Here is a 20,435-nt window from a genome sequence, read left to right as displayed (position 1 = left end):
ACACCTCCTTAGCCTGTTGCTTGTCTGGGCCTAGGCGTCCCACCTGTAAAATGGGAGCACTCACAGGGTTAAGGAAGGGCCCAGCCCAGGTAGGGCCCAACAACGGCAGGCCTCTTCACAATGGTTTCCAGGCAACAGGGACTCCTCTCAGGGAAGGGAGTCAGACACTGAAAGGGGCTGGAGCCATCAAAGGCGCTATTGAGGCAAGATGACAGCTACTCAGAAACACAACCTCTTCACGCCAGAACCTCACTATATCCCTGGGTAAGTGCTGGAGCCCCGGGGGAGTCTGGGGTCTGCAGAGGATGGGGGAGGGCAGCAGGGGAAGGGCTCAAGGCCACCTGTGAAGACGGCACAGAAGCTGGTCTCCAGGGAGTGGGGAAGAGGGCCCCGGAGAGGCCTGGGGCAGGAGTGGTAGGGCCGGGGCTGCCAGGGGCGCAAATCTCCCCTCCCCTCTAGCACTGTGCTGAGAGCCCTACCAGATGGCCAACAGGTCTGATAAGAGCAGAAAACTGGGCACGGCCTGGCAGCTGGCAGAGGCTGGCCAAATAAACTCCGGACGCTCACTCCATAGAATGCTGCATGTTAGAAAGACATAAGCATCCGGAGTAAACTGACCTGCCAGGCTGCCAGGCTGCCTTACTCGGTACCCCCAAGGTAAAAACTAAAGTAAAAGTAAGCCCTCTCTGGAATATATGTGCACACCTACACACACACACACACACACACACACACACACACACACACGGGAAAGAAAAAGTCTGGGACACCTGGGTGGCTCAGTCAGTTGAGTGAGTTCAAGCCCCACATTGGGCTCTCTGCTGTCAGCAAAGAGCCCACTTCAGATCCTCTGTCCCCCTCTCTCTGCCCCTCCCCTGCTTGTGCTGTCTCAAAAATAAACAAACATTAAAAAGAAGAGAAAGAAAAGAAAAGGAAAGAAAAGACAAGACAAGAAAAGAAAAGAATCCAGAAAGGAGTCAGACCCGACTTTCCAAATGGTTCTGGGCAAACATCACGCCAGGTGATACAGAAGAGGGCTCTTACCCTTCTTGCCTCCGTCCTGCTTATCTCTCAAACTAGCAATTCTGCATTCACTTTGACAGTTTTTAAAAACGCTTTTTAAACATTTATTTAGTTTTGAGAGACAGAGCATGAGCAGGGGAGGGGTAGAGAGTGCGGGAGATACAAAATTGGAAGCAGGCTCCAGGCGCCGAGCAGTCAGCACAGAGCCCGGTGTGGGGCTCGAACCCACAAACCGTGAGATCATGACCCAAGCCGAAGTCGGACGCTCAACCGACTGAGCCACCCAGGCGCCCCCACCCCTTTGACGATTTTTTGAAAGAAAACAATTTGCCTTCCTTGGGTGATCATACAGGCCCCACCGCTACCCCCATTTGGGGCCTGCACTGCGATGCCTACACTACTCCTATCTCTCAAGGACACTCAGCCCGGGGCGTTACCTCCTACCAGCAGCCCTCCCACCTGCTTTTCAAATCCTGGCTCCACACAGTTGGCTACTGGCCTCCCGGGGGGCCAAAGTCAGTGATGCCTTCCCGGGATACCACATTGCGTAGACTGGGCTGTGCCTCAGTCCGGTTCTGGGACCTGTCCCCATCCCTGTAAATGCTTCAAAGGGGCAGAATCCCCCATTCCCTCATCTTTTTTTTTTTTTTTAACGTTTATTTATTTTTGAGAGAGAGAGAGAGAGAGAGAGTGTGGGAAGGGCAGAGAGAGAGGGAGACACAGAATCCGAAGCAGGCTCCAGACTCCGAGCCGTCAGCACAGAGCCCGACGCGGGGCTCAAACTCACGGACCTCGAGATCATGACCCGAGCCGAAGTCGGACGCTCAACCGACTGAGCCACCCAGGCGCCCCCACCCCCACCCCTTCCCGGTCCCTCGTCTTTAAGCTCCTTGTTCGTGGGTGGCTGGGTAGAGAGTGGATGGCAGTCTGCTGGTGATAGGACTGCGTCTCACCGGTGGGGCAGACCTATTGTCCGTGCTTGGCCTGTGCCGCCCATCCAAGCCTCGAGAGCCTCCGAAAGCCGCTGCTACTGAGATTCCCATTCTGTGAGGTCAGGTACCTTCGCCTGTGGCCGGCAGGCTGGATCCACACCCTGTCACAAGGGCCCTGCCCTTGCCCACTGGCCCTCCTCCTCCTCCTCCCTCCGCAGCTATGCCGGCTTCTATCCGCAGCTGCGCTACCAGGTGGGGAACACCTACGGGCGCACCACAGCGCAGCTGCTCACAGACCCCAGCGTGAGGAAGAGCCCCTGCTCGGTGTTGTCCCCCATATCCAAGCCCAAGTTCGTCGAGGACTTCAGCAAGTCCAAGCCACCTTTGATCCCCTGCCGCGACCTGACTGAGCCCTACATCCCCCACTACACCGGTGAGCCCTCCGCCACCAGTCTTGCCTGTCCCGGGCCCACCCTCCTGGGTGTCATCGCTCACACTCACCCTATCCATACAGGTGTGAAGCCCTACAAGAACTTTGAGATCCTGGGCCGGTTCCCACCCCAGGAAGTGAATGCCCAGGAGGGGCCGTCGGGGGCAGAGAATGTATCCAGGCAGGTCCTGCGGCCTGCAGGCTTCATGCCCTACCCCCCTTACCCTCCGTGCCCACCAGGCAGGAAGGGGGACTCCAGAGACTTTGGACACCCAGGCCTGCGGCTGGCATACGGTGAGGAAGGCTGGAAGAGCACCACCCCTGTCCACGAGGCCCCTGAGCGGACCCAGGTAACTGGGAGATGTGCTGGGATCAAGCCTCACCCCTGCCAGACCCAGGTGGGGCTGAGACAGTGACTTGCCCCCCTCCCATCCCAGCTATACCACTGCAGGAGGGATGAACACCCACCCCCAGCCCGCCAGCAGGAGACATTAGACGTGGGCAGGTTTCACAGGCTGCCCCAGCTGGACCACCCCAACCTGATCCAACGCAAAGCCATCTCAGGTGGGTGCCCAGGGCCTGGGTGCGAGCACACTCCCGCCCCGCCCCACCCCCCCAACAAGGCTCTAAGGAGCCCAGGCAGGATGAGGGGGAGCAAGTGAGGAGGGCTGCCGGTGGGTCTGCCCCCACCCATGCTCCTGCCCTGACAGCGGTTTCCTAGAGCCCAGCCTCTCCCAAGGTGGGATACTCCAGTCCACCCACTGCCGCCCGGCCCCAACGGGAAACTCACGTTTAGGGAAGGAGCCCCAACAGACTTCCCTGGCATACCTGGGGACAGGTGGGTATGCCCAGAGAAAGGTGGAGGGGACCTGGGGCAGGACCCTGACGACTCCATCCCCTAGGCTATGCTGGCTTTGTCCCTCGCTTTGCCTGGGTGATGGGGGTGAATTACTGCGATGGTGTCACACAGGCTATGGACGAGTTTGACAAGAATCAGGTAGGAGGACGTCATCTCTGGGCCTGCTCCCAAATGCCCATCATGGCCCGCAAGGTGGTGTCACACCTCCCGGGAGGCAGGAGCCCGGCCAAGGCTCAGCCGGCTTCCCCAGAGGGGGCTGTGGAGGGCAGGCTTCCTTAGAGGCCTGGGGAGCGGGGCCTGCCTGGCCCAAAGAGGCTGCTCCCCCTCATGCTTCTGACCAGACCTTGGCTCACTACTCCCCAGCGTTGTGGGGAGAAGGTAGGGCAGAAGAGACCTTGGGAGCATTAGCCACCTCTCAGATCACCAGCCCAGCCTCCACCATTACCTGTCGCGCTTACTGGTTGGTGACGGCAGCACGTCAGCACCTGCCTGTTTCCACAGTTCCTGATCAAAATTCCCATCTGTGCCCTGGGTGAAAGGCTGCCCAGAACACACTGGCCCAGCAACACCATCTATAACAGCAAGGGCCTGATACCTTTCTACATGGGGTTTATACCATGTGAGTACACAACAGACACCCCCCCCCCCCGCCCCCACCTGCTCAACAAGGGCAGAGTGACCAGGCTGCTCCAAGAAGGAGTTGGGTGACTGGGGTCCCCTACCCACGCTGTACCACTGGCACAGAGCCAGCTGTACGATCCCAGGGTTCACATCCCCCCCTGGTGTGAAAGGGGCTCAGCCCCTTACTCAAAGCCAGAGGCTGGCTGCTTCTAGACCATGCTGGTCCTCCAGAGGTTCAGTGTGGACAGGCCAAGCCCATCTTCAGGAGGCAGGTGCCCAGGGTAGCCCTCTGAATGCCCTTCCCGGGTGTGGGCAAGGCTGGGGCTCAGCTGCAGTGTTCCCCCTTGCAGCCATGCAAGACATCTACGCGATGACGTTTGGCAACAGCACCCGCAAAGCCTATCAGAAGGAACTGGAGAGGCGAGACCAGACACTATGAAAATGCTTTAATGGTGGCGTCTGTACAGCACGTGACGTCAAGACAAGGAAAAGAGCAAGTGCACACAGAGACATGGCTATCAGAGAACAGACCGTGAGCGAATAAAGAGTTCACACAGCTTCCGCGTGCTTTACCGGGTGTCAGCTCTAGGCCACCTCTTCCTCTGCCTCCTCCTCAAACTCGCCCTCCTCCTCGGCCGTGGCGTCCTGGTACTGCTGGTACTCGGACACCAGGTCGTTCATGTTGCTCTCGGCCTCGGTGAACTCCATCTCGTCCATGCCCTCGCCCGTGTACCAGTGCAGGAAGGCCTTGCGCCGGAACATGGCCGTGAACTGCTCCGAGATGCGCTTGAACAGCTCCTGGATGGCCGTGCTGTTGCCGATGAAGGTGGCGGACATTTTCAGCCCCCGGGGCGGGATGTCACAGACGGCGGTCTTCACGTTGTTGGGGATCCACTCGACGAAGTAGCTGCTGTTCTTGTTTTGGACGTTCAGCATCTGCTCGTCCACCTCCTTCATGGACATGCGACCCCTGAACACTGCGGCCACGGTCAGGTAGCGGCCGTGGCGGGGGTCACAGGCAGCCATCATGTTCTTCGCATCGAACATCTGCTGGGTGAGCTCGGGCACCGTCAGGGCCCGGTACTGCTGGCTGCCTCGGCTGGTCAGTGGGGCGAAGCCGGGCATGAAGAAATGCAGGCGGGGGAAGGGGACCATGTTGACAGCCAGCTTGCGCAGGTCAGCATTGAGCTGGCCGGGAAAGCGCAGGCAGGTGGTGACCCCGCTCATGGTGGCTGACACCAGGTGGTTGAGGTCCCCATAGGTAGGAGTGGTCAGTTTTAGGGTTCTGAAGCAGATGTCATAGAGGGCCTCGTTATCAATGCAGTAGGTTTCGTCTGTGTTCTCTACGAGCTGATGGACCGAGAGGGTGGCGTTATAAGGCTCCACCACCGTGTCCGACACCTTGGGCGAGGGCACCACACTGAACGTGTTCATGATCCTGTCGGGGTACTCCTCCCGGATCTTGCTGATGAGGAGGGTACCCATCCCAGACCCGGTGCCCCCGCCCAGGGAGTGGGTCAGCTGGAAGCCCTGCAGGCAGTCACAGCTCTCGGCCTCCTTCCTCACGACATCCAAGACCGAGTCGACCAGCTCTGCACCTTCCGTGTAGTGCCCCTTGGCCCAGTTATTCCCGGCACCGCTCTGACCTGTAAGAAGGCAGCCAGTCACTCTTTGCCGGGCATGTGGTCCCCGCTGGTCACCCGTGCCAAAAAACCCCCAACGACATGGTGTGAACTCAACCCGCACGTGGAGCAAATGGGCCCCCCAGCCAGAAGGTTAAGAGCCTGCCCGATTAAAAATTAAGTTAGGAATCAAGCCAAGGTGGCTTAACAATAAGCCATCCCCTCCCACAGGCGGTCCCTGCCAATTCTCAAGGACAGATGAGCTGCAAACACAGCTTCCACTGCCTGCAATTCAACGTTTGTAGCAGAAAGATTACATCTGCTGACTCCTTCCCTGCGGGTGGACAGCTGGGCCTCCCTCCCAAAGCCGCTTTACGAGGAGATTGACTCCAGGGAGAGGAGGAAGGTGTCCACGGGCGCTAGCGTCTGCTCAGGGGGCAGAGTGGATCAGGATCTCAGCTCTGCGGTACCGACGGCGGTGACCTTGGGCACCCCTTGACCTTTGAGCCGTCCTGGCTATCAAGCCGCCGCCCAGCCCCTGACGCGGCTCACCGAAAACGAAGTTGTCTGGCCTGAAGATTTGACCGAAGGGTCCCGAGCGCACGGAATCCATGGTGCCCGGTTCCAGGTCCACGAGCACAGCTCGGGGCACATACTTGCCACCTGGGACGGCGGGGGGGGAAGGGTAAGAGAACGTCAGCGAGAGAAGAGCCGCGGGGGAGGCAGGAAGGAGTTAGGAAAGGGGCGTGGTGTCTCACCGGTGGCCTCGTTGTAGTACACGTTGATCCGCTCCAACTGCAGGTCGCTATCGCCGTGGTAAGTGCCGGTAGGATCGATGCCATGCTCGTCACTGATCACCTCCCAGAACTGCGAGAGACGCCGGCGGGCCGGGCCGAGGCTGAGTCACGCCGGCGGGGCCCGGAGTCGGCCCCGCCCCGGATGGGCGCGGCCCTCCCCTCCCCCGCCACCCCGCGGCCGCCTCCAGATCCGTCCCCGGGGGCCAGCGCCGCCGCCCCGGCCCCGACCCTGTGCCGGGCCGCAATGCGGGTCGCCGTCCGCCCACCGGCCCGCTGCCGCCATCTTTTCCGCCGCCCGCCCACCCGCCCGGGAGACCCGTGCCGGGGCCCGTGCGCCCCACTACCCACCTTAGCGCCGATCTGGTTGCCGCACTGGCCGGCCTGCAGGTGCACGATCTCCCTCATGGCGGCGGCGGCGGCGGCGGCGGCGCGGGCGGAAGGACGGACGCAAGAGCCGAAGAACGGGCGCGCAGAGTGCTACAACCGACGCTCCGCCAACGCTTATATATCCGTCGCACCCGCCTCCGCCAGCCTCGTATTGGGCCGCGAGAACGAGGCTGGCAAACATCCTGGTTTGACTGGCTGTGTTTCCCGTCAATCCAGCCGCCTAACGCCCACCTTCCCACCGCCGTTCGCTCTTCATTGGTCAGCCTCGGTCTCTGCTCTCCCTATCAAAAACCCCTCCCTCGCGCTGCAGTACTCTGGCCATTGGCTGTTTCAAATGATTGATTTGTCCTCTCATTGGCTGGCTCCGGAGAGCACGCCGACCTAGGGCCAGCGTCCTGGTAACCGCCGCAGTGCCGCGGGGACGCGCGCGGGCGGGGCGGGCTCCGGGGGCGGGCTGCGGGCGCGGGCTGGGACTTATCGCCCCAGGGAGGGCCGGCCGGACGGGCCGCGGGGTGGGCGCAGTCCGCGGTCCGCGCCCCGGGAAACGCAGGTGGGGCGGCGGCGTAGGGCTGTGCCCTGGCGGGCCGCGCGCGCACACGTGCAGGAGACTGCAGCCCCGGGGGGCGAGCGCGCGGGCCGGGCCAGCCGAGCGCCTTCTCCGGCACGGCTGCCTAGGACCCCGGGGAACGAAACGAGGGGGCGGGAGCGGGGGCGGCGCCGGGACGAGCGTGTGGGCGAGGCCTGGCGGTCCCGGGCTGCCCTCCTCGGTCCCAACGCCCGCTCCGGTCGCGGTCAGGTGAGGGAGCACGTGGGGCCTCGGCCCCGGGGCCTGGGGAGGGGAGGGGAGGGGAGGGGAGGGCGGGGGCCTGCCTGGCCGCGGCGCGCTCTTGTTGTGGAGACGAGTTGGCCCCGCGCCGGTCGCCTGGTGCCTCGGCCCCAGGGGCGCACAGAGCTGCGTGGAGACGAGGGCGGGCCCCCGATCTCCGGGCGCTCCGTCCCCGCTCCCCCCCACCATACCTGGGCTTGACAAATGCGTTTACTTTTTCTGTAGTTTGTGAAGGAAAAACAGTTAAATTCCATATGGTCGCATTTTTAATCAGTCGTTTTAAAAACTGCATTTGCGTACGTTTTTGTAACATTTTAGAACAACTGAATCACACCCTTTGGGCAGCCTTGAACTGTCTCCCTTGCTGTGGCCACTGGAGCCTCCCTAGATTCTGGTTTTCTCAGGGAACTTCCTGCTTCCTTTGTCTCCCGACCCAGAGGTGTTGGGGGGCAATACCTGGTTATGTTCTGTAAGGAGAACGCACTCTCTTGCGTCACCCCCTACGGTATGCGATACCGCGTTACTATGGCTTACGTGCGACCTTAACATATTATGGAATGCGACGTCCGAAACTGAACTGTGGATGAAATTGTTGAGACAAGCAGCATGCTGGCACAGAGGTTAGCATTTTCATCCCCTGGAGAGCGGTCTGCAGCTGGGCTCCTCCGGATTGCGGTCCTGGCCCGGAGGGTGAGTCAGCAGTCAGTCCCAGCGGGGCCTGGGGAACCAGCCCCCTCCCCCACATACCTGCGGGGAAGGTGGACCTAGCTTCTGTTGCTCATGGGTCTCCCTCCCCCCCTCCCCCCCGCAGGTGCTGTGCACAGGGTCACTGCCTGGCATCCTGGTTTCCTCACAGGGCCCTGCAAAGTAACTCAGCTGCCCAAGCAGCAGTCGGCAAGGCCCGGCTCTGTGGCAGTCATAAACCCACAAATCGGGTGAGAAAGAGAGAAGCTCAGATGTACCCCCCCCCTCCCGCCCCATGAGCCAGCGGGTGGTACAAAGCCCTGGGGAGGTTGCTCTTTGAGGTGTCTGTCGAAGCCTTCTCTTCTCATCGCCCTCCCCCAGGGTGTATGGCCTGACATCCCCACTTTCTGGAAAAGGCCCGAGCCCACAGTTCAGTGTGGCACCTCCGCTTCATATGGGTGATGGAACAGAGGCTGTGTTTCTGCCCAGGTGTGAGCCTCCGAGCTCTGAGACACCAGCTTGCCCACCTCGCCCTTCCCGTTGTCCCCGTGAGATGGACACTGGGAACAAGACAGCACGAGTCTCCCTGTGGCTCTCAGGCTTGAGCCCAAGAACCAAGGTGGCTGCTGCTGCACTGGGCTGGCTGGCGGAGGCCCTGCAGATCCCCACCCTGAGCCAAAGCAGTTCCTGCCACAGTGTACAGAGATGGGCCTTAATGGGGCAGCAGGGCCAGCCCCAGGGGCCTGGGCCCCGTGGGGGTCTGTGGCCGGGAGCCATGCAGGGCAGAGAGGGCCAGACGTGCTGGGAAGCCTGGGCAGGGGCCGTGGGAGTGCTGGGCGCCTGCCCCTCCCGCCCCAGCCTGCAGCTGTTGGAGGCATCCACAAACGAAGGCTCTGTTTACTCGTGGCCATGGTCCCAGCGGGAGGGTGCGTTACCGCCAGGCAGGGGCAGCAGGCAGACAGCCCTTCACGGCCTCAAAGGACCTGCAGTCAGCCTTTGTGGGCGGCCTCACCCGCCCCGGAAGGAGGGATGCATGGGGTACTTTCTTCCCCTCTCTCTGTGTCCCCACAGTGGGGACAGAAGGCTTCCACCACCACCACCACCCCCAATCTCCCCAGGGAACTAGCCAGGCCCAGCCCCACCTCTGGGAACTTTCATCAGAGGAACCTTGAGGCTGATGTCCACCACCAGGAGCGTCCTGAGGTCACTGAAATCGGAGGGAACCAAGCTGTTGTGGATGAGCCTGCTGCGGGGGTCTTGATCCCATGAGCCCCAGAACAAGTGGCTACCTCCCTCAGTGGGCAGTGAACCTCAGGCTTAGGAGGCCTGGGATCTTGGGGGGGGGGGGGCAGGGGACATGGGGAGTGAGGGGACCGAGAGCTGAGAGGACATGGGGAGGGCTGGGAGTTCTGAGGGGGAGTGGGAAGGCGGGACCGAGGACAAGAAGTGATCTGGGACTCCTCAGGCCTCCTCTTCCTGGCCATTCAGACCTCTTCCCACACTGGGTCCCGGTAGGCAGACCCAGAGGGCCTGGGAAAGAGGTGCCTCCCCCAGCGGGCAGCATTCCCTGGACAAGGAGGAGGTGATGACCACAGCAGCATACTAAGAACTGGGCCACCCAGACCCCTGCCCAGGGTCATCTCCACTTCTGATGGAGGTGGGCATGTGCCCCTCGGTTCGTGAGTTCTGGGTGACAGATGTAATTCTACCTAAGAAGCTTTCGTTGTTTTGGGGGGGGGGGTGGGGAGCTGAGAGAGGTGCTGTAGGAAGCCCTGGGATGGGAGCAGGGAGGCCCTGACTCCCTGGAGTCAGCTTACTGGCTGGCAGGCAGACAAGCCTTACAGGGCGGAAGTGGGCCACGCCCCTGCCGCAGGGAGGGGCAGGGGCAAGCCGGAGCCCGGGTGGGGGGTGCACCCTCAGGTGGGTGGACATCGCTCAGCCTCACCCCCTCACCTGAACTTCGCCCACCTCACAGCCGAGGGGCTTGGGGAGGCATGGGCTCCAGGGGCAGGTGGCTCTAGGGGCAGGACCTGCTTCCTGGGGGGTGCTGAGTGCCTGCTCTGCTGGGCCCAAGACAGCCCTGTGTCTCACCCGGACACTGCCCTGCACCCCACCCATCTGAGAGAGACGGACAGGGGCAGCCTGGGGCCTCCTGGTCCTCACACTGCCCTCCTCGCTCCCTGTGCGTCTGCGGGACCCATGGGGCTGGCCCTCGGAGAGGTTGCCCACGCCTGGCTCCCAGGCCACGTCCTCTGCAGGCGCGGGGGGGGGGGGGGGGGGCGGGGAATGGGAGACGGCTGCTCCTCCCCCCTGCACCCATGGGGAAGGGCCCCGGACACGTCCAGCCTCCTCAGAGCACAGGTTCTTGCTGAGGGATGTCTCCACCTCCAGAGTGGCAGCCGCTTGGCCCTTTCTTTCCCTGGAGGCTCAGGAGAGAAACGGTTACGGCCTGGGGTTCGGGGGCCAGCTGCCTGCCCACACCCACATGGACTTGCAGTGGGTCCCGAGTGTCGGCTGGGGGACAGCTGGCGCTTGTCCACCTCCACGTCCCCCGGGAGCCAGCTCAGGGGCCGTCCCCAGGCGGGGGGAGTGAAGACCACTCACACCTGGTTTATAGCCTTGTTTATTTGGAAAGAAGCCAAGCTAGGTGACTCGGAAGTCTCCTGCTACTGGGATCCCCCAGGGCACCCAGAAGTCCACGAAGTGGGGGTGCCCACCCTTCACAGCTGCTGGGAGGCCAGGACCTCAGGGTTCTCGTAGCAGTGGGCCTCCTTGGCAGCGGCTGGAGGGGGGCTGCAGACCCTGCAGGGGCAGCAGCGGCCCACCAGGCGGTCCCAGGGCTCCAGAGAATGGAGCCAGAGCGGGAGCCAGGCCCAGGACCGCAGACGGCGTGGCAGCCAGGCTGGCCGGTGCCGCTGCAGGACATTGACCAGGATGACGAGGAGTACCAGCCCCACCAGGGGTCCTCCGACTGCAGCCAGCACGGTGCTCCCTGCCAGGGAGAGCCCGAAGGCGGCCAGCGGCAGCAGCAGGAAGCTGAGCAGCAGATAGGCGATGGCCACCCAGCGGTATTTGGCGGTCACGTCCCCGAAGCGTTTGGCCAGCGGGATGGGCAGCCGCAGGACAGGCACCACGTACCACAGCAGGATGCCAGCCAGATTGAAGAAGAAGTGGATGAGGGCAACCTAGAGGTCCGGGGGCAGGCAGGGGCTGGGAGCCTGGGCCTGGCACACAGGTCCCCCTAGGCTACCCAGGACACCTCCTCCTCCTCCTCCCCACCCCCAACCTAAAGGGTACTAAATCCAGAGCCCGATAGAAGGGCCACCCAGGGGGACAGATTCCGGCCAGGTGTGGGTGCACTCCTCGGGTTCGCCTCCTCTCCCCCACACACACTCAGGGAGCCCGGTCCGGCATCCCAGTGTGGTGACTACGCCACCAATGACCACAGGGATCTGGCCCTCCCCTGGGCTCTGGCCTGGCTCCTGTGGGGAGGAGGTGCAGGGCCACACGTGCAGGGAACAGAGTCCCCTCCAGGGGCTGCTGGACTCGAGGAGTCGGCGTGAAAGGTGCAGTCTGGAGGGCTTCCTGGAGGGGGTGGACCAGGGCCCTGCCCCGAGAGGATCCGAGTGGACAGAGCAGAGGCAGAAATGCAGGTGGATGGTGGGGAGGGCTGGGGCTCATGTCCTGGTGGGCAGAAGATCTATCTGGGCTTTCAGGAGCTGCGCCTGTCTGGGCATTGGGGCAGAGCCAGTGGTGGACGGAAACCCGAGCCAGGGCAGTGGGCCAAAGAAGGGGTGACGAAGAGACGGAGTCGGCGGGACTAAATGTGACTGGGTGTGGGGCACAGAGCTAGGGGACTAGAGGGAGGCCTCCTGGAGGCAGAATTGCGGTCGTGTGCAACAACAACTTGAAGCACCTGGCACAGGTGAGGCGGGGTTTTGGCAGAAAGAGGGCATGTTGTCGGGTTTAGATGGCAGGGGAGGGGGGTGCATCCCAGAGGAGGTGCAGTAGAGGGGCTTAAGGCCCCCCAGGACCAGGATGCCTTGGAGGAGCACAGCCAGCAGCACAGGGTTGGGAGTGGAGCACGGGGGTTCCTCGAGGGAGGCCGGGCAGGGGCTGCCAGAAAGGAAGAGAAGGCACCCAAGACCACATGATCCTTGAAATGACGTGGGCCCAGGGGAGCAAGAGCGGGGGAGGGCCGTCCACAGGATCCCTAGGGTTCGAGGAGGTGGGGCTGTGGGTCCGGCCCAGCAGCCGGAGATGGGTCCCAGGAGAGCTTGGGCCGTGGCCAGCCTGGCCGCGGGGTTGGACAGGAGGGAGCTGAGTCTAAGGGGGAAGCCCCAGGCCTGGATTCCGAGGGGGCCGGGGAGGGGGGCGAGGGTGGTACCTGGAGGGCGCTGAGCAGCATGTCCGCGGGACTGGCCAAGGCGGCCAGCAGGGCTGTGGTGGTCGTGCCGATGTTGGAGCCCAGGAAGAGGGGGTATGCGCGCTCCAGGCTGATCACTCCGACCCCTGGGGGAACCGGGGGGGGGGGGGTGTCACCGCCGGGCCTGAGCCCTGGCGCCTACCGCCCAGGGCCCAGGGCCCGCCCGCTGCACTCACCCATGAGCGGCACAACGGCCGCCGTGAAGACACTGCTGCTCTGGAGCACGAAGGTCAGGCCGGCGCCCACCAGGATGGCCAGGTAGCCGCTCAGCCAGCTGAAGGGGAAGGGGAAGTCTGCAGGGTGGGGGGAACGGGGTCACCCCCGCCCGGCCGCCGGCCCCGCCCCCACCCCCATGCCCCCATCCCGGGCCGCACCAGCATTGATGACCTTCCTCACGGCCTGGGCGATGCGGCCGCGCAGCACAGAGTTAAGCAGTTTGACGATGAGGACGAGGCAGGTGCAGAGCAGGAGCAGGGAGGCGGCCAGCAGGATGAAGCCCACGGCCAGGTCCGTGAGCGTGGTCCCCACAAACAGGTGGTGGCCTGGGGGCAGGGCGGGGTTGGTGAACCACGCGGCGGCGGGGGGGGGGGGGGCGAGGGGCGGGGCCGGAGGGGGCGGGGGCGGGGCCTCACAGGGCAGCAGCTCCACCGCAGCCGTTCCGTTCCTCTCAGGGCAGGGGCCGGAGGCCGCCGCTCCACAGTCGCTGCTGTTCCCCGAGGTCTGGGGAGGCGAGGCAGGGCAGGCTCAGGACCGGCTCAGAGCCGGCGGGCCCGAGTAATTCGGCAGGTCAGAGATCAGGGGTCAGAGGCACCTCACCATCACCTCCCTGGTGCCGCACCATTGCTTAATGAGGCTGCTGTTGGTGGCGTTGCCCGTGGCACTGCTTGCAATCGCATCAGTGTCCAGCTGGGGGAGAGAGGCGTTGTGACCGGGTACTGGACCCGCTCGCCTGGACTCACGCCCACAGCCCGGCTCGTTCTGCCCGCTGTTCCCCCCACCCAGTGCAGGGCCCAGGACGGAGGCTGGGGCTCCCCACCCCCACTCCCCGCATTCCCGGCCCGAGGGGCCACCCGAGGACAGCACTTTCCTCACCTGCACGATGAGGTGTGTGAGAGGCTGCGTTAGCACCTTGAGGATGTCGGGCGCGTGCCCCCCAGGCTGCAGGCTGGTGGCGCCCAGTGTCAGGGCGCTGAGCCTCTCCAGCAGGGCTATGGCGCTCTCCAGTGGCAGCAAGATCAGCACCGTGAGCCAGTTGAAGATACCGTGAACAGCTGAGCCGCCAAAGGCCCTGCCGCGTTGAGCAGGGATGGTCGGTGGCCTCAGCGGTTGCCTGGCTTGCGGCCCCCGGCCCCCCCCCCCCCCGCCCCAGCTCCCAACTCACCTCCGAAACTCATCTCGGTCCCCTGACTGTGCCATTGAGACCAGGGTGCTGGTGATGGACGTGCCCACGTTGACGCCCATGATGATGGGCACACACGCCTGGACGGTCAGCACTGTGGGGGTGCTGCATCAACCTCCCGTACCCTGCCCAGCCACCACCGTCCCGGGAGGAGAGGGGGTGCACTCACATTTGGAGGCCACCATGCTGACCACAATGGAGGAAGACGTGCTGGAGCTCTGGACGAGAACTGTGACCAGCACGCCGATGACCAGTCCGGCCACAGGGTTGGACAGCACCACGTTTTCCTTAAAGATGTCTCCAGTCACCTTGCCTGTGTCCAGAGAGCGGCGCCCTGAAGCTGTGCACGACAGGCCGCCCGCACGCTGCCCCCCACCCCCCACACCTCCCCCCCCCCGTCACTCACTGCTCAGCAGCTGGAAGGCGGAGCTGAGGATGTCCAGGGAGCAGATGAAGAGGTAAAGGCTGCCCAGGAGTCCACAGGCCTTGAGGAGGCCAGTGGCCACCCGGAGCACCCTGCCGGCCACGCTGAGCTCTAAGAACACGGGACAGGGCTGTCCCCGGTGCCAGCCCCCGCCCAGCCCTGCCCTGCCCGTGATGCCTCCCGGGCCACTTCCTCCTGTCTCCCTCCAGAGCAGGGCCAGGGCCCCCCTTCCTTGTCTCTTCACAGGGCGGGGCCTGGGTCTGCCTCCTTGTCCCCCAAGGCAGGGTCTGGGTCCCCTCTCTGTTCCTTGGCAGGATGGCCAAGCAGACTACTCCTGGGACCTCCCAGAAGCCTACTGGCCGGCAGGAGGAGGGGCAGGCTGGGTCAGGGTGGCTCTCATCTCCAGACAGGGCGGGCAGCTGATCTGTAGGACAAGGATCCCTGGGGCCGTGGTCTGCATAGTAGGTTTCTGTACGGCCTGCTGAGGCAAAGCTCCTCCCTGCGCTCTCTCCCTAAGGACCCTCTCCACGCTCAGACCCTGGGGGGTCAGAGCCCCATTTGGCCTGTTACCCAACACTTCAAGACCTACCTTTCCAGGACTGGCCAGTGTCCTTCAGCTGAGGGAGGGCCCAGGGGTCCATTTTCCCCTCTTCCAAGACTGGGGCAGAACCGGAGGTCCCTGTAGGAGCCAAGGTGAAGTAGGGCCAAGGACACCCCAGGTGGGGGGCCAGAGGGGGTGAAGGGGACTGTGGCATAGGGGCTTGGGGTAAGAGAGAGGAAAGGGGGCCTCCAGCTTGTCTGGCCCTGACCGGAATTGTCATGAGTCCCCATGGGCTCTCCAGGAGATAGGCAGGAGCCCCCTCCCCACTTGCACAGAGCAGTGGGTCAGGGGCTAAGTGGATAGGCAGAGAGGCAGGCTGAGGCCTGGTCCCTTGGGGCTCTTGGTACCTGCATTTCCCAGGCTCCGGTCCACCAGGCCAACTGTGTCCAGAGTAAGGGGGGGGACCTGGCCACCCGTGAGGGAATTCGGCATGGATTTCTGGCAGGGATAGACCAGGCCCAGGCCTGGATCTGCTGGGGGCGGGGAAAGCAGGTCAGATACATAGCCTCCCCCTGCCCCGCCAGGTCCTGGGGTCCTCTAACCTGAGATCTGGCTTCCCTCCCCTCCCCCCACACCCGCCTTGCCGACTTCCTGCTTCGTCCATCTATGGGGGATGGCTATAGTGACCTCAGGCAGCTGTCAGGAGAGCCCAGTCCCGTTTCGGGGGCAGAGTCGAGGGGACCCTGGCTCCCTGGCTCCCTCGCTGGTCCTGGCTGGAAGAAGACCTGGTGGGTGGCCCAGGGCACAGGGTGCCGGGTGCCGGAAGTGGCTAGGAGCTGGGAACCCAGGGACCTCTCCTATCAGGTGTCATCAGGGACACTGCAGATGGTCCCAGCTTAGACTTTGGCATTTGATACCAGACCGTGACGTCTCTGCTTGATAAGGGCCCCACCCCCAGTGATGGGGGCAGGGCAAGGGGCTTGGGTGCCCCCGCCTCGCCTCAAGGCTCCTCTCTTCAGCCCTCTGGGTCTGGATCCCCCGTCTAGTCGTCTACCCCATCTCCCTCCCAGGCCCCAGGGTCCAGGTACTGGCGAGCTTTCTGTCACCCTCCCTCCTGTCTCTCGTCCTCAGCTCAGGAGGCTCAGGGTGGGGCCTGAGCCCTGGGCCGGGAGGTCACCAGCCCTTGTCTCGATGTCCCTGAGCCCCCACCTGGTTCTGGAAGCTCCTACCTGTGAGGGTAGTGAGGGGGCACCTGCGGGGAGGAAACACAGGGCGGGAGCAGCTGCCGGTCAAAGATCTGCTGGGCGCACACATGACCTGCTGTGTACTGAGCCCCATTAATGTTTACCCAGGAGTTGAGGCTCCCGAGGGGTACCTGTCACAGCCCCAGGTGCCTGCCTTGTCCACGTCGCACCGCTGCCCTATGGCAGGTGCTCTGGGCCCCCAGCCCAGCCCTCTTCGAGTGGGCTTCCTCCCTGGATGGGCCCTGAGCCAGGCCAGGGGGGTTGCAGGGCTGGGCACAGGCTCTGAGTGCAGGCCTAGTGTAGGTAGACCCCTACGTGGCACGACCAGACGCTGTGTGCCGCCTGCCCTGGGTGGGGCGGGGAAGGGCAGGGCAAGGGCAGGATGCTGGCACTCTGGCTGGTTGGCTGGAGGCCCCTTGAGAAGTCTGCCCTGAGCTCTGCAGACCTTACTATGGTGGTCCCTGCCCCATCAGAAGAGTGGGAGGGAGGCGCTTTGCACCCATCGGGTGGGTGGGTGGGGAGGGCCCCAGCCCCTGAAGGCTTCCAGTTCAGACCCAAGTTCAGGGCAGGGCTGGGCCCAGCAGCGCTCCCAGCGGGCCCGGCCTCAGTGGCGGGCAGTAACGGTGGAGGGCACTGTGCCTCCATCTGCAAGTTGGGGGTGGGGGCAGGGCCCGTCCCCCAGGCCGCGGTGCTGCCCAGCCCACTACCCGTCCCACCTGGACCGGAAGACTCAGCCCATCCTGCTCCCTCCCCCCGGAGAGTCCTGACTGGCCCCGTGGCTTGTGGGTGCCTCTCGGGGTCAGTCCCCTTCCTGCTGCCCCTGCTGGGGCATGCTCCTTCCCCTCCCCCTTGGGCCACGGTGCCCTGGTATAGTTGCTGCCCACCAATCGCTGTGTGCCCTGGGGGACTTTGCCCCAGAGAAGGAGGAGGTTTCTGAGTGTCCTCTCAGCAAATTTTCTTGTCCCTCCCTGTCCTGCACCCACTGCCCGGGGCAGGCCCAGCAGTTCCTCCCAGAGGCAGTGTGACAGTGTGACAGCTCCTTTCGGGATGGGGATAGGGATGTTGCAGCCTGACTTGAGGGAATGTCTGTGTCCACAGCCTCCAGAACCTTCTCTGGCCTCTCTGAAGGGTCTGTGTGGTGGCCATTATGAGGTAGACGGAAGCGGAAGCTGAAGGCCAGGAAAAGGCCTAGTGTGGGAGTGGTCCTACTGAGCTGTGCAATCTCGGGCAGGCCCCCAGCCTCTCTGGGCCTAAAGCCAGCCGTGCCCTGGGGCCCGCTCCTTGGACATCTGTCACAGCAGGGACTTTGTGCCTGCAGGGGACCCTGCCGGAACAGTGCCCAACACGTAGTGGGTGCTCAGTGAGCTTTGTTGAATAAATGAACTTCACAGGGATGCTTTGCAAGACAGGGCTGAAGGAGGCGGCTCTCTGCTCTGGTTCCCACCTGTGGGACTTTTTTAGCCAGACACCCGTGGAGGCGTCCTCTGAGCTGAGTCCAGGCCTGGGTTGGGCTTGCAGGAGACTCTGAGCGCAGCAGCCCTCACCACGCACACAGTCAGGCTGGCCTGAAGCCCTGGAATCCTGGCCAAGACGGGAAAGAGGTAACCGGCTTCTCAAAGAGCCTCACGGTACCGTGGGCACAACCCCCACACTTAGGCTGCGGTCTGGGGGTGTCCGTGTGGGGCCCCAGGCCGTTCCGGGCTGGTTGTGCGGCGGTCAGAGGTTCCAGCCGCTGGAACTCAGACCTGGGGACTGTCCAGGGTGTCCCAGCAGAGGCCGCAGCTGCAGCAGCATCTGGGCTGGGGGAAGTGGGGCTGGGTGCCCAAGGTGGGGCGGAGCCCGGCTGGCTGCTGAGTGACAGCGGTGCTGCCTTTGGGGGGCGCGGGGCGCTGGGGCTCCATGCGAGGCGGCTCCCGCTCAGCCCTGACAGCCAGGAAGGCGGCCAGGTCGAGGTCCAGCATGGCCACCCCTCCACGGGGCGTGGGTGTGCTCTGGCGGCACTGCGGGCAGGGGACCCAGCGCTGCTCGTGGGCCACCGTGTCCAGCCGCCGCACGCACGCCTGGCAGAAGGTGTGGCCGCAGTAGAGGCGGCGCGGCAGGTGCCCGGCCAGGTCGTAGGCTGAGTAGCAGATGATGCAGTCACCGCGCCGGGACCCAGTGGCAGTCCCCTCCTCGGAGACCCGGGAGCTCTCTGGCTGCAGCATCCTGGGGGAGGCGAGCAGGGGCGCTGCAGCCCACCCTGCCTGCCTCTGCCGTCGTCTGGCACCGTTTGGGCCCTGACCCCGGGGGTGGGGGTTGGCCTGGGCCTCTGCAGACCTGAGAGGGTGGGTGGTGGCCAGTGGGGCCCCAGACGCCGGGGCCTGGGCCCAGGCCGGGCTCCTGCGGCTGCCGACCGGGCAGCATCCCGTCCCCCTATTTGGGCCCTCCTGCCCAGCTCCACGCCGCCCCGCACCCCAGCCTGCCTGAGCCCCAGGCCTCTCTTACCTGCATCCGCTCTCATGGGCGGCTCTGTCCGGAGGATGTCCGGGGCTTGGGGGGGGGGGACCCAGGCCGCCCTGCGGCTCCCTCGCTGGGGCTCGCATTACTGGCCGAGCACAGGCGAGGCAGCAGGGAGGCAGGCAGTGGGCTCTCCTTTCAGCCACAAAGCGCTTGCAACTGGATCCACCGGGCACCACCAACTCAGCAGGAGATAAGGTGCCCCCCCAGTCTGCCCTCACCCCCCCCCCACACCCCTCCATGCCTGGACCCAGCTCCACTAGGCCCCCACCCAGGCCCGGCTTCACAGCTCACCATGGTCCTTGTCCCCACCCCGGCCTCCCAGACCCTCTCCCACCCTCCTCTTAGTGCTCCCCCCACCTCACACCAGGAAAGCTCTCCGGCCTTGACCTGCGTGTCTCCATCCTTTGGCTCCCAGCTCGAACACCGCCTCTTCCAGGAAACCTGCTACAACCCTCACGGGCTCCGAGCCCCGAGGGGTCCTGCTCCCCCAAAGCTCAATCATAGTGTGTGTGTCCAAGTCGATTTGTCCCAGCACCTTCCTCCCACCTGGTCTGTCCCCTCCGTCCCCATCATACGGCAGTGGCCAGCCCCACAAGGTCCCAAGGGGGTGCTCAAGCACAGGTGTGGAGACCCCCCCACACACACACACACAGGGACCACCCAGAACCTCCCTGAGGTGCAGGGCACTGTGGCTAGCCCTGGTCGACCCCGTTAGAGGCTACACCCCGCCCCCCCAGCATCTGCCTGGCCATAGCCCCCAGGCCAGCCCAGTGACCGTGACTGTGGGCACAGCAGAACGGGGTGTGTCAAGAACGGTCCGGATGGGGTCAGGACCCTCGGCACCCTCACTACTCAGCTGGGAGGAAGTCAGAGCCAGAGGGGCTCCTCCTTACTCCTACCACCCTGGCAGTCCACAGCCTCTCTGTCTGGTTGGACAGGTTTCCGGGGCTGGCCTGGGTGGGGTCATCCTCTGGTAGAGGCAGGCCATGGGGCAGGGGCCAGGAAACTGGCACACCGGAGCCCCTGTACAGTCAGGCCAATGACATATCCACCCACACCCAGAGACGGGTCTTGCCCTGTGGCCAGTCACCCTGGGTCGGGGAAGGGCTGGCACCGGGACCCGTCCATCCAGCAAGGCCAGCTCGGCTTCCTCCTCTGGCTGGCCCTGCCTGGCCCTGGAAAGCACAGAGTGCCCAGCGCCAGCCCTACCACTCGCTCCTTGCCCTGGCATCCCAGCCTCCCCTCGGCAGTGAGGTGAGGACAGTGCTAAGCAGCTCAGCTCTCCACTCGTCCCCCCCACCCCCCACCCCAGCCAGGCACATCACCCTGCTCAGACAGAGGGGAGACATGTTCTCCGAGGGGCCTCACCGGCCAGTTCCTTTTCTGCTCACCTCGTCCAGGAGGCCCAGGCCCTGGAGGCTGGACACCAGATGAGCAGCATGGCTTGGGTGCCACACAACAGATGTGCAGGAATGGGACGTTTCACGGGGAACCAGAAAAACACCCCAGCCGAGGTAGGGCCGTGACTCACGGGTGGGCAGGGCTCGGTCCTGGCTGCCTGGGCCCCCGCTCCGAGAAACTTGCCAGTGCTGGCCCCACCCGCGCAGTCCCGCCAACGTGACCCTCCTCCTGGAGGCCTTTCTTAGGGCTCCACCCCCCTGGCTCCAAACACCACATCCTCCTATCGTCCGACCCACTGGCTGACCTCTCAGGCTCGGCCT

At 64.1% G+C, this 20,435-nt stretch overlaps 4 protein-coding genes and 1 long non-coding RNA gene across 12 annotated transcripts; 2 read left to right on the top strand and 3 right to left on the bottom strand.

Moving 5' to 3' along the window:
* Positions 1-103: 103 nt before the first annotated feature.
* On the top strand, positions 104-4,426 carry FAM166A (family with sequence similarity 166 member A). The gene is made up of 7 exons (XM_045469178.1): positions 104-264; positions 2,174-2,388; positions 2,470-2,735; positions 2,823-2,949; positions 3,288-3,382; positions 3,746-3,863; positions 4,216-4,426. The coding sequence occupies exons 1-7, from the start codon at positions 209-211 to the stop codon at positions 4,302-4,304; spliced, it is 966 nt and encodes a 321-aa protein (XP_045325134.1). The 5' UTR covers positions 104-208; the 3' UTR covers positions 4,305-4,426.
* On the bottom strand, positions 4,297-6,790 carry TUBB4B (tubulin beta 4B class IVb). Its single transcript, XM_045469171.1, has 4 exons — positions 6,633-6,790; positions 6,246-6,354; positions 6,040-6,150; positions 4,297-5,511 (listed from the first exon to the last, which is right to left on the bottom strand). Exons 1-4 carry the CDS (start codon positions 6,687-6,689, stop codon positions 4,451-4,453), a joined length of 1,338 nt encoding a protein of 445 aa, XP_045325127.1. The 5' UTR covers positions 6,690-6,790; the 3' UTR covers positions 4,297-4,450.
* Positions 6,791-10,788: 3,998 nt separating this feature from the next.
* Positions 10,789-17,773, bottom strand: SLC34A3 (solute carrier family 34 member 3). Of its 7 annotated transcripts, none has more exons than XM_045469167.1 (13): positions 17,660-17,773; positions 15,379-15,501; positions 15,020-15,109; positions 14,413-14,541; positions 14,176-14,319; positions 13,989-14,100; positions 13,700-13,895; positions 13,424-13,513; positions 13,240-13,327; positions 12,982-13,149; positions 12,784-12,900; positions 12,569-12,693; positions 10,789-11,366 (listed from the first exon to the last, which is right to left on the bottom strand). In XM_045469167.1, exons 2-13 carry the CDS (start codon positions 15,461-15,463, stop codon positions 10,902-10,904), a joined length of 1,809 nt encoding a protein of 602 aa, XP_045325123.1. In that variant the 5' UTR covers positions 15,464-15,501; positions 17,660-17,773; the 3' UTR covers positions 10,789-10,901. The 7 variants fall into 7 exon arrangements, with proteins under 7 accessions (XP_045325123.1, XP_045325119.1, XP_045325121.1 ...); XM_045469163.1 differs by lacking the exon at positions 17,660-17,773 and adding an exon at positions 16,201-17,653 and having other exon boundaries at positions 15,379-15,504; XM_045469165.1 differs by lacking the exon at positions 17,660-17,773 and adding an exon at positions 16,201-17,653 and having other exon boundaries at positions 13,430-13,513; positions 15,379-15,504.
* LOC123593422 lies at positions 16,400-19,189 on the top strand. 2 transcript variants are annotated; one of them, XR_006710309.1, is made up of 4 exons: positions 16,400-16,514; positions 17,734-17,816; positions 18,854-18,909; positions 19,082-19,186. It is a non-coding gene; the product is annotated as an uncharacterized LOC123593422 (long non-coding RNA). The 2 variants fall into 2 exon arrangements; XR_006710308.1 differs by lacking the exon at positions 18,854-18,909 and having other exon boundaries at positions 19,082-19,189.
* Positions 17,563-20,356, bottom strand: RNF224 (ring finger protein 224). The gene is made up of 2 exons (XM_045469180.1): positions 18,700-20,356; positions 17,563-18,420 (listed from the first exon to the last, which is right to left on the bottom strand). The coding sequence occupies exons 1-2, from the start codon at positions 18,951-18,953 to the stop codon at positions 17,955-17,957; spliced, it is 720 nt and encodes a 239-aa protein (XP_045325136.1). The 5' UTR covers positions 18,954-20,356; the 3' UTR covers positions 17,563-17,954.
* Between the last annotated feature and the right edge of the window lie 79 nt (positions 20,357-20,435).

This window comes from Leopardus geoffroyi, chromosome D4 (genome assembly GCF_018350155.1).
Source record: "Leopardus geoffroyi isolate Oge1 chromosome D4, O.geoffroyi_Oge1_pat1.0, whole genome shotgun sequence".
Classification (NCBI taxonomy): domain Eukaryota; kingdom Metazoa; phylum Chordata; class Mammalia; order Carnivora; family Felidae; genus Leopardus; species Leopardus geoffroyi.
The sequence above is the reverse complement of the archived record's forward strand: the minus strand, read 5'-3'. Positions and strand labels throughout refer to the sequence as shown.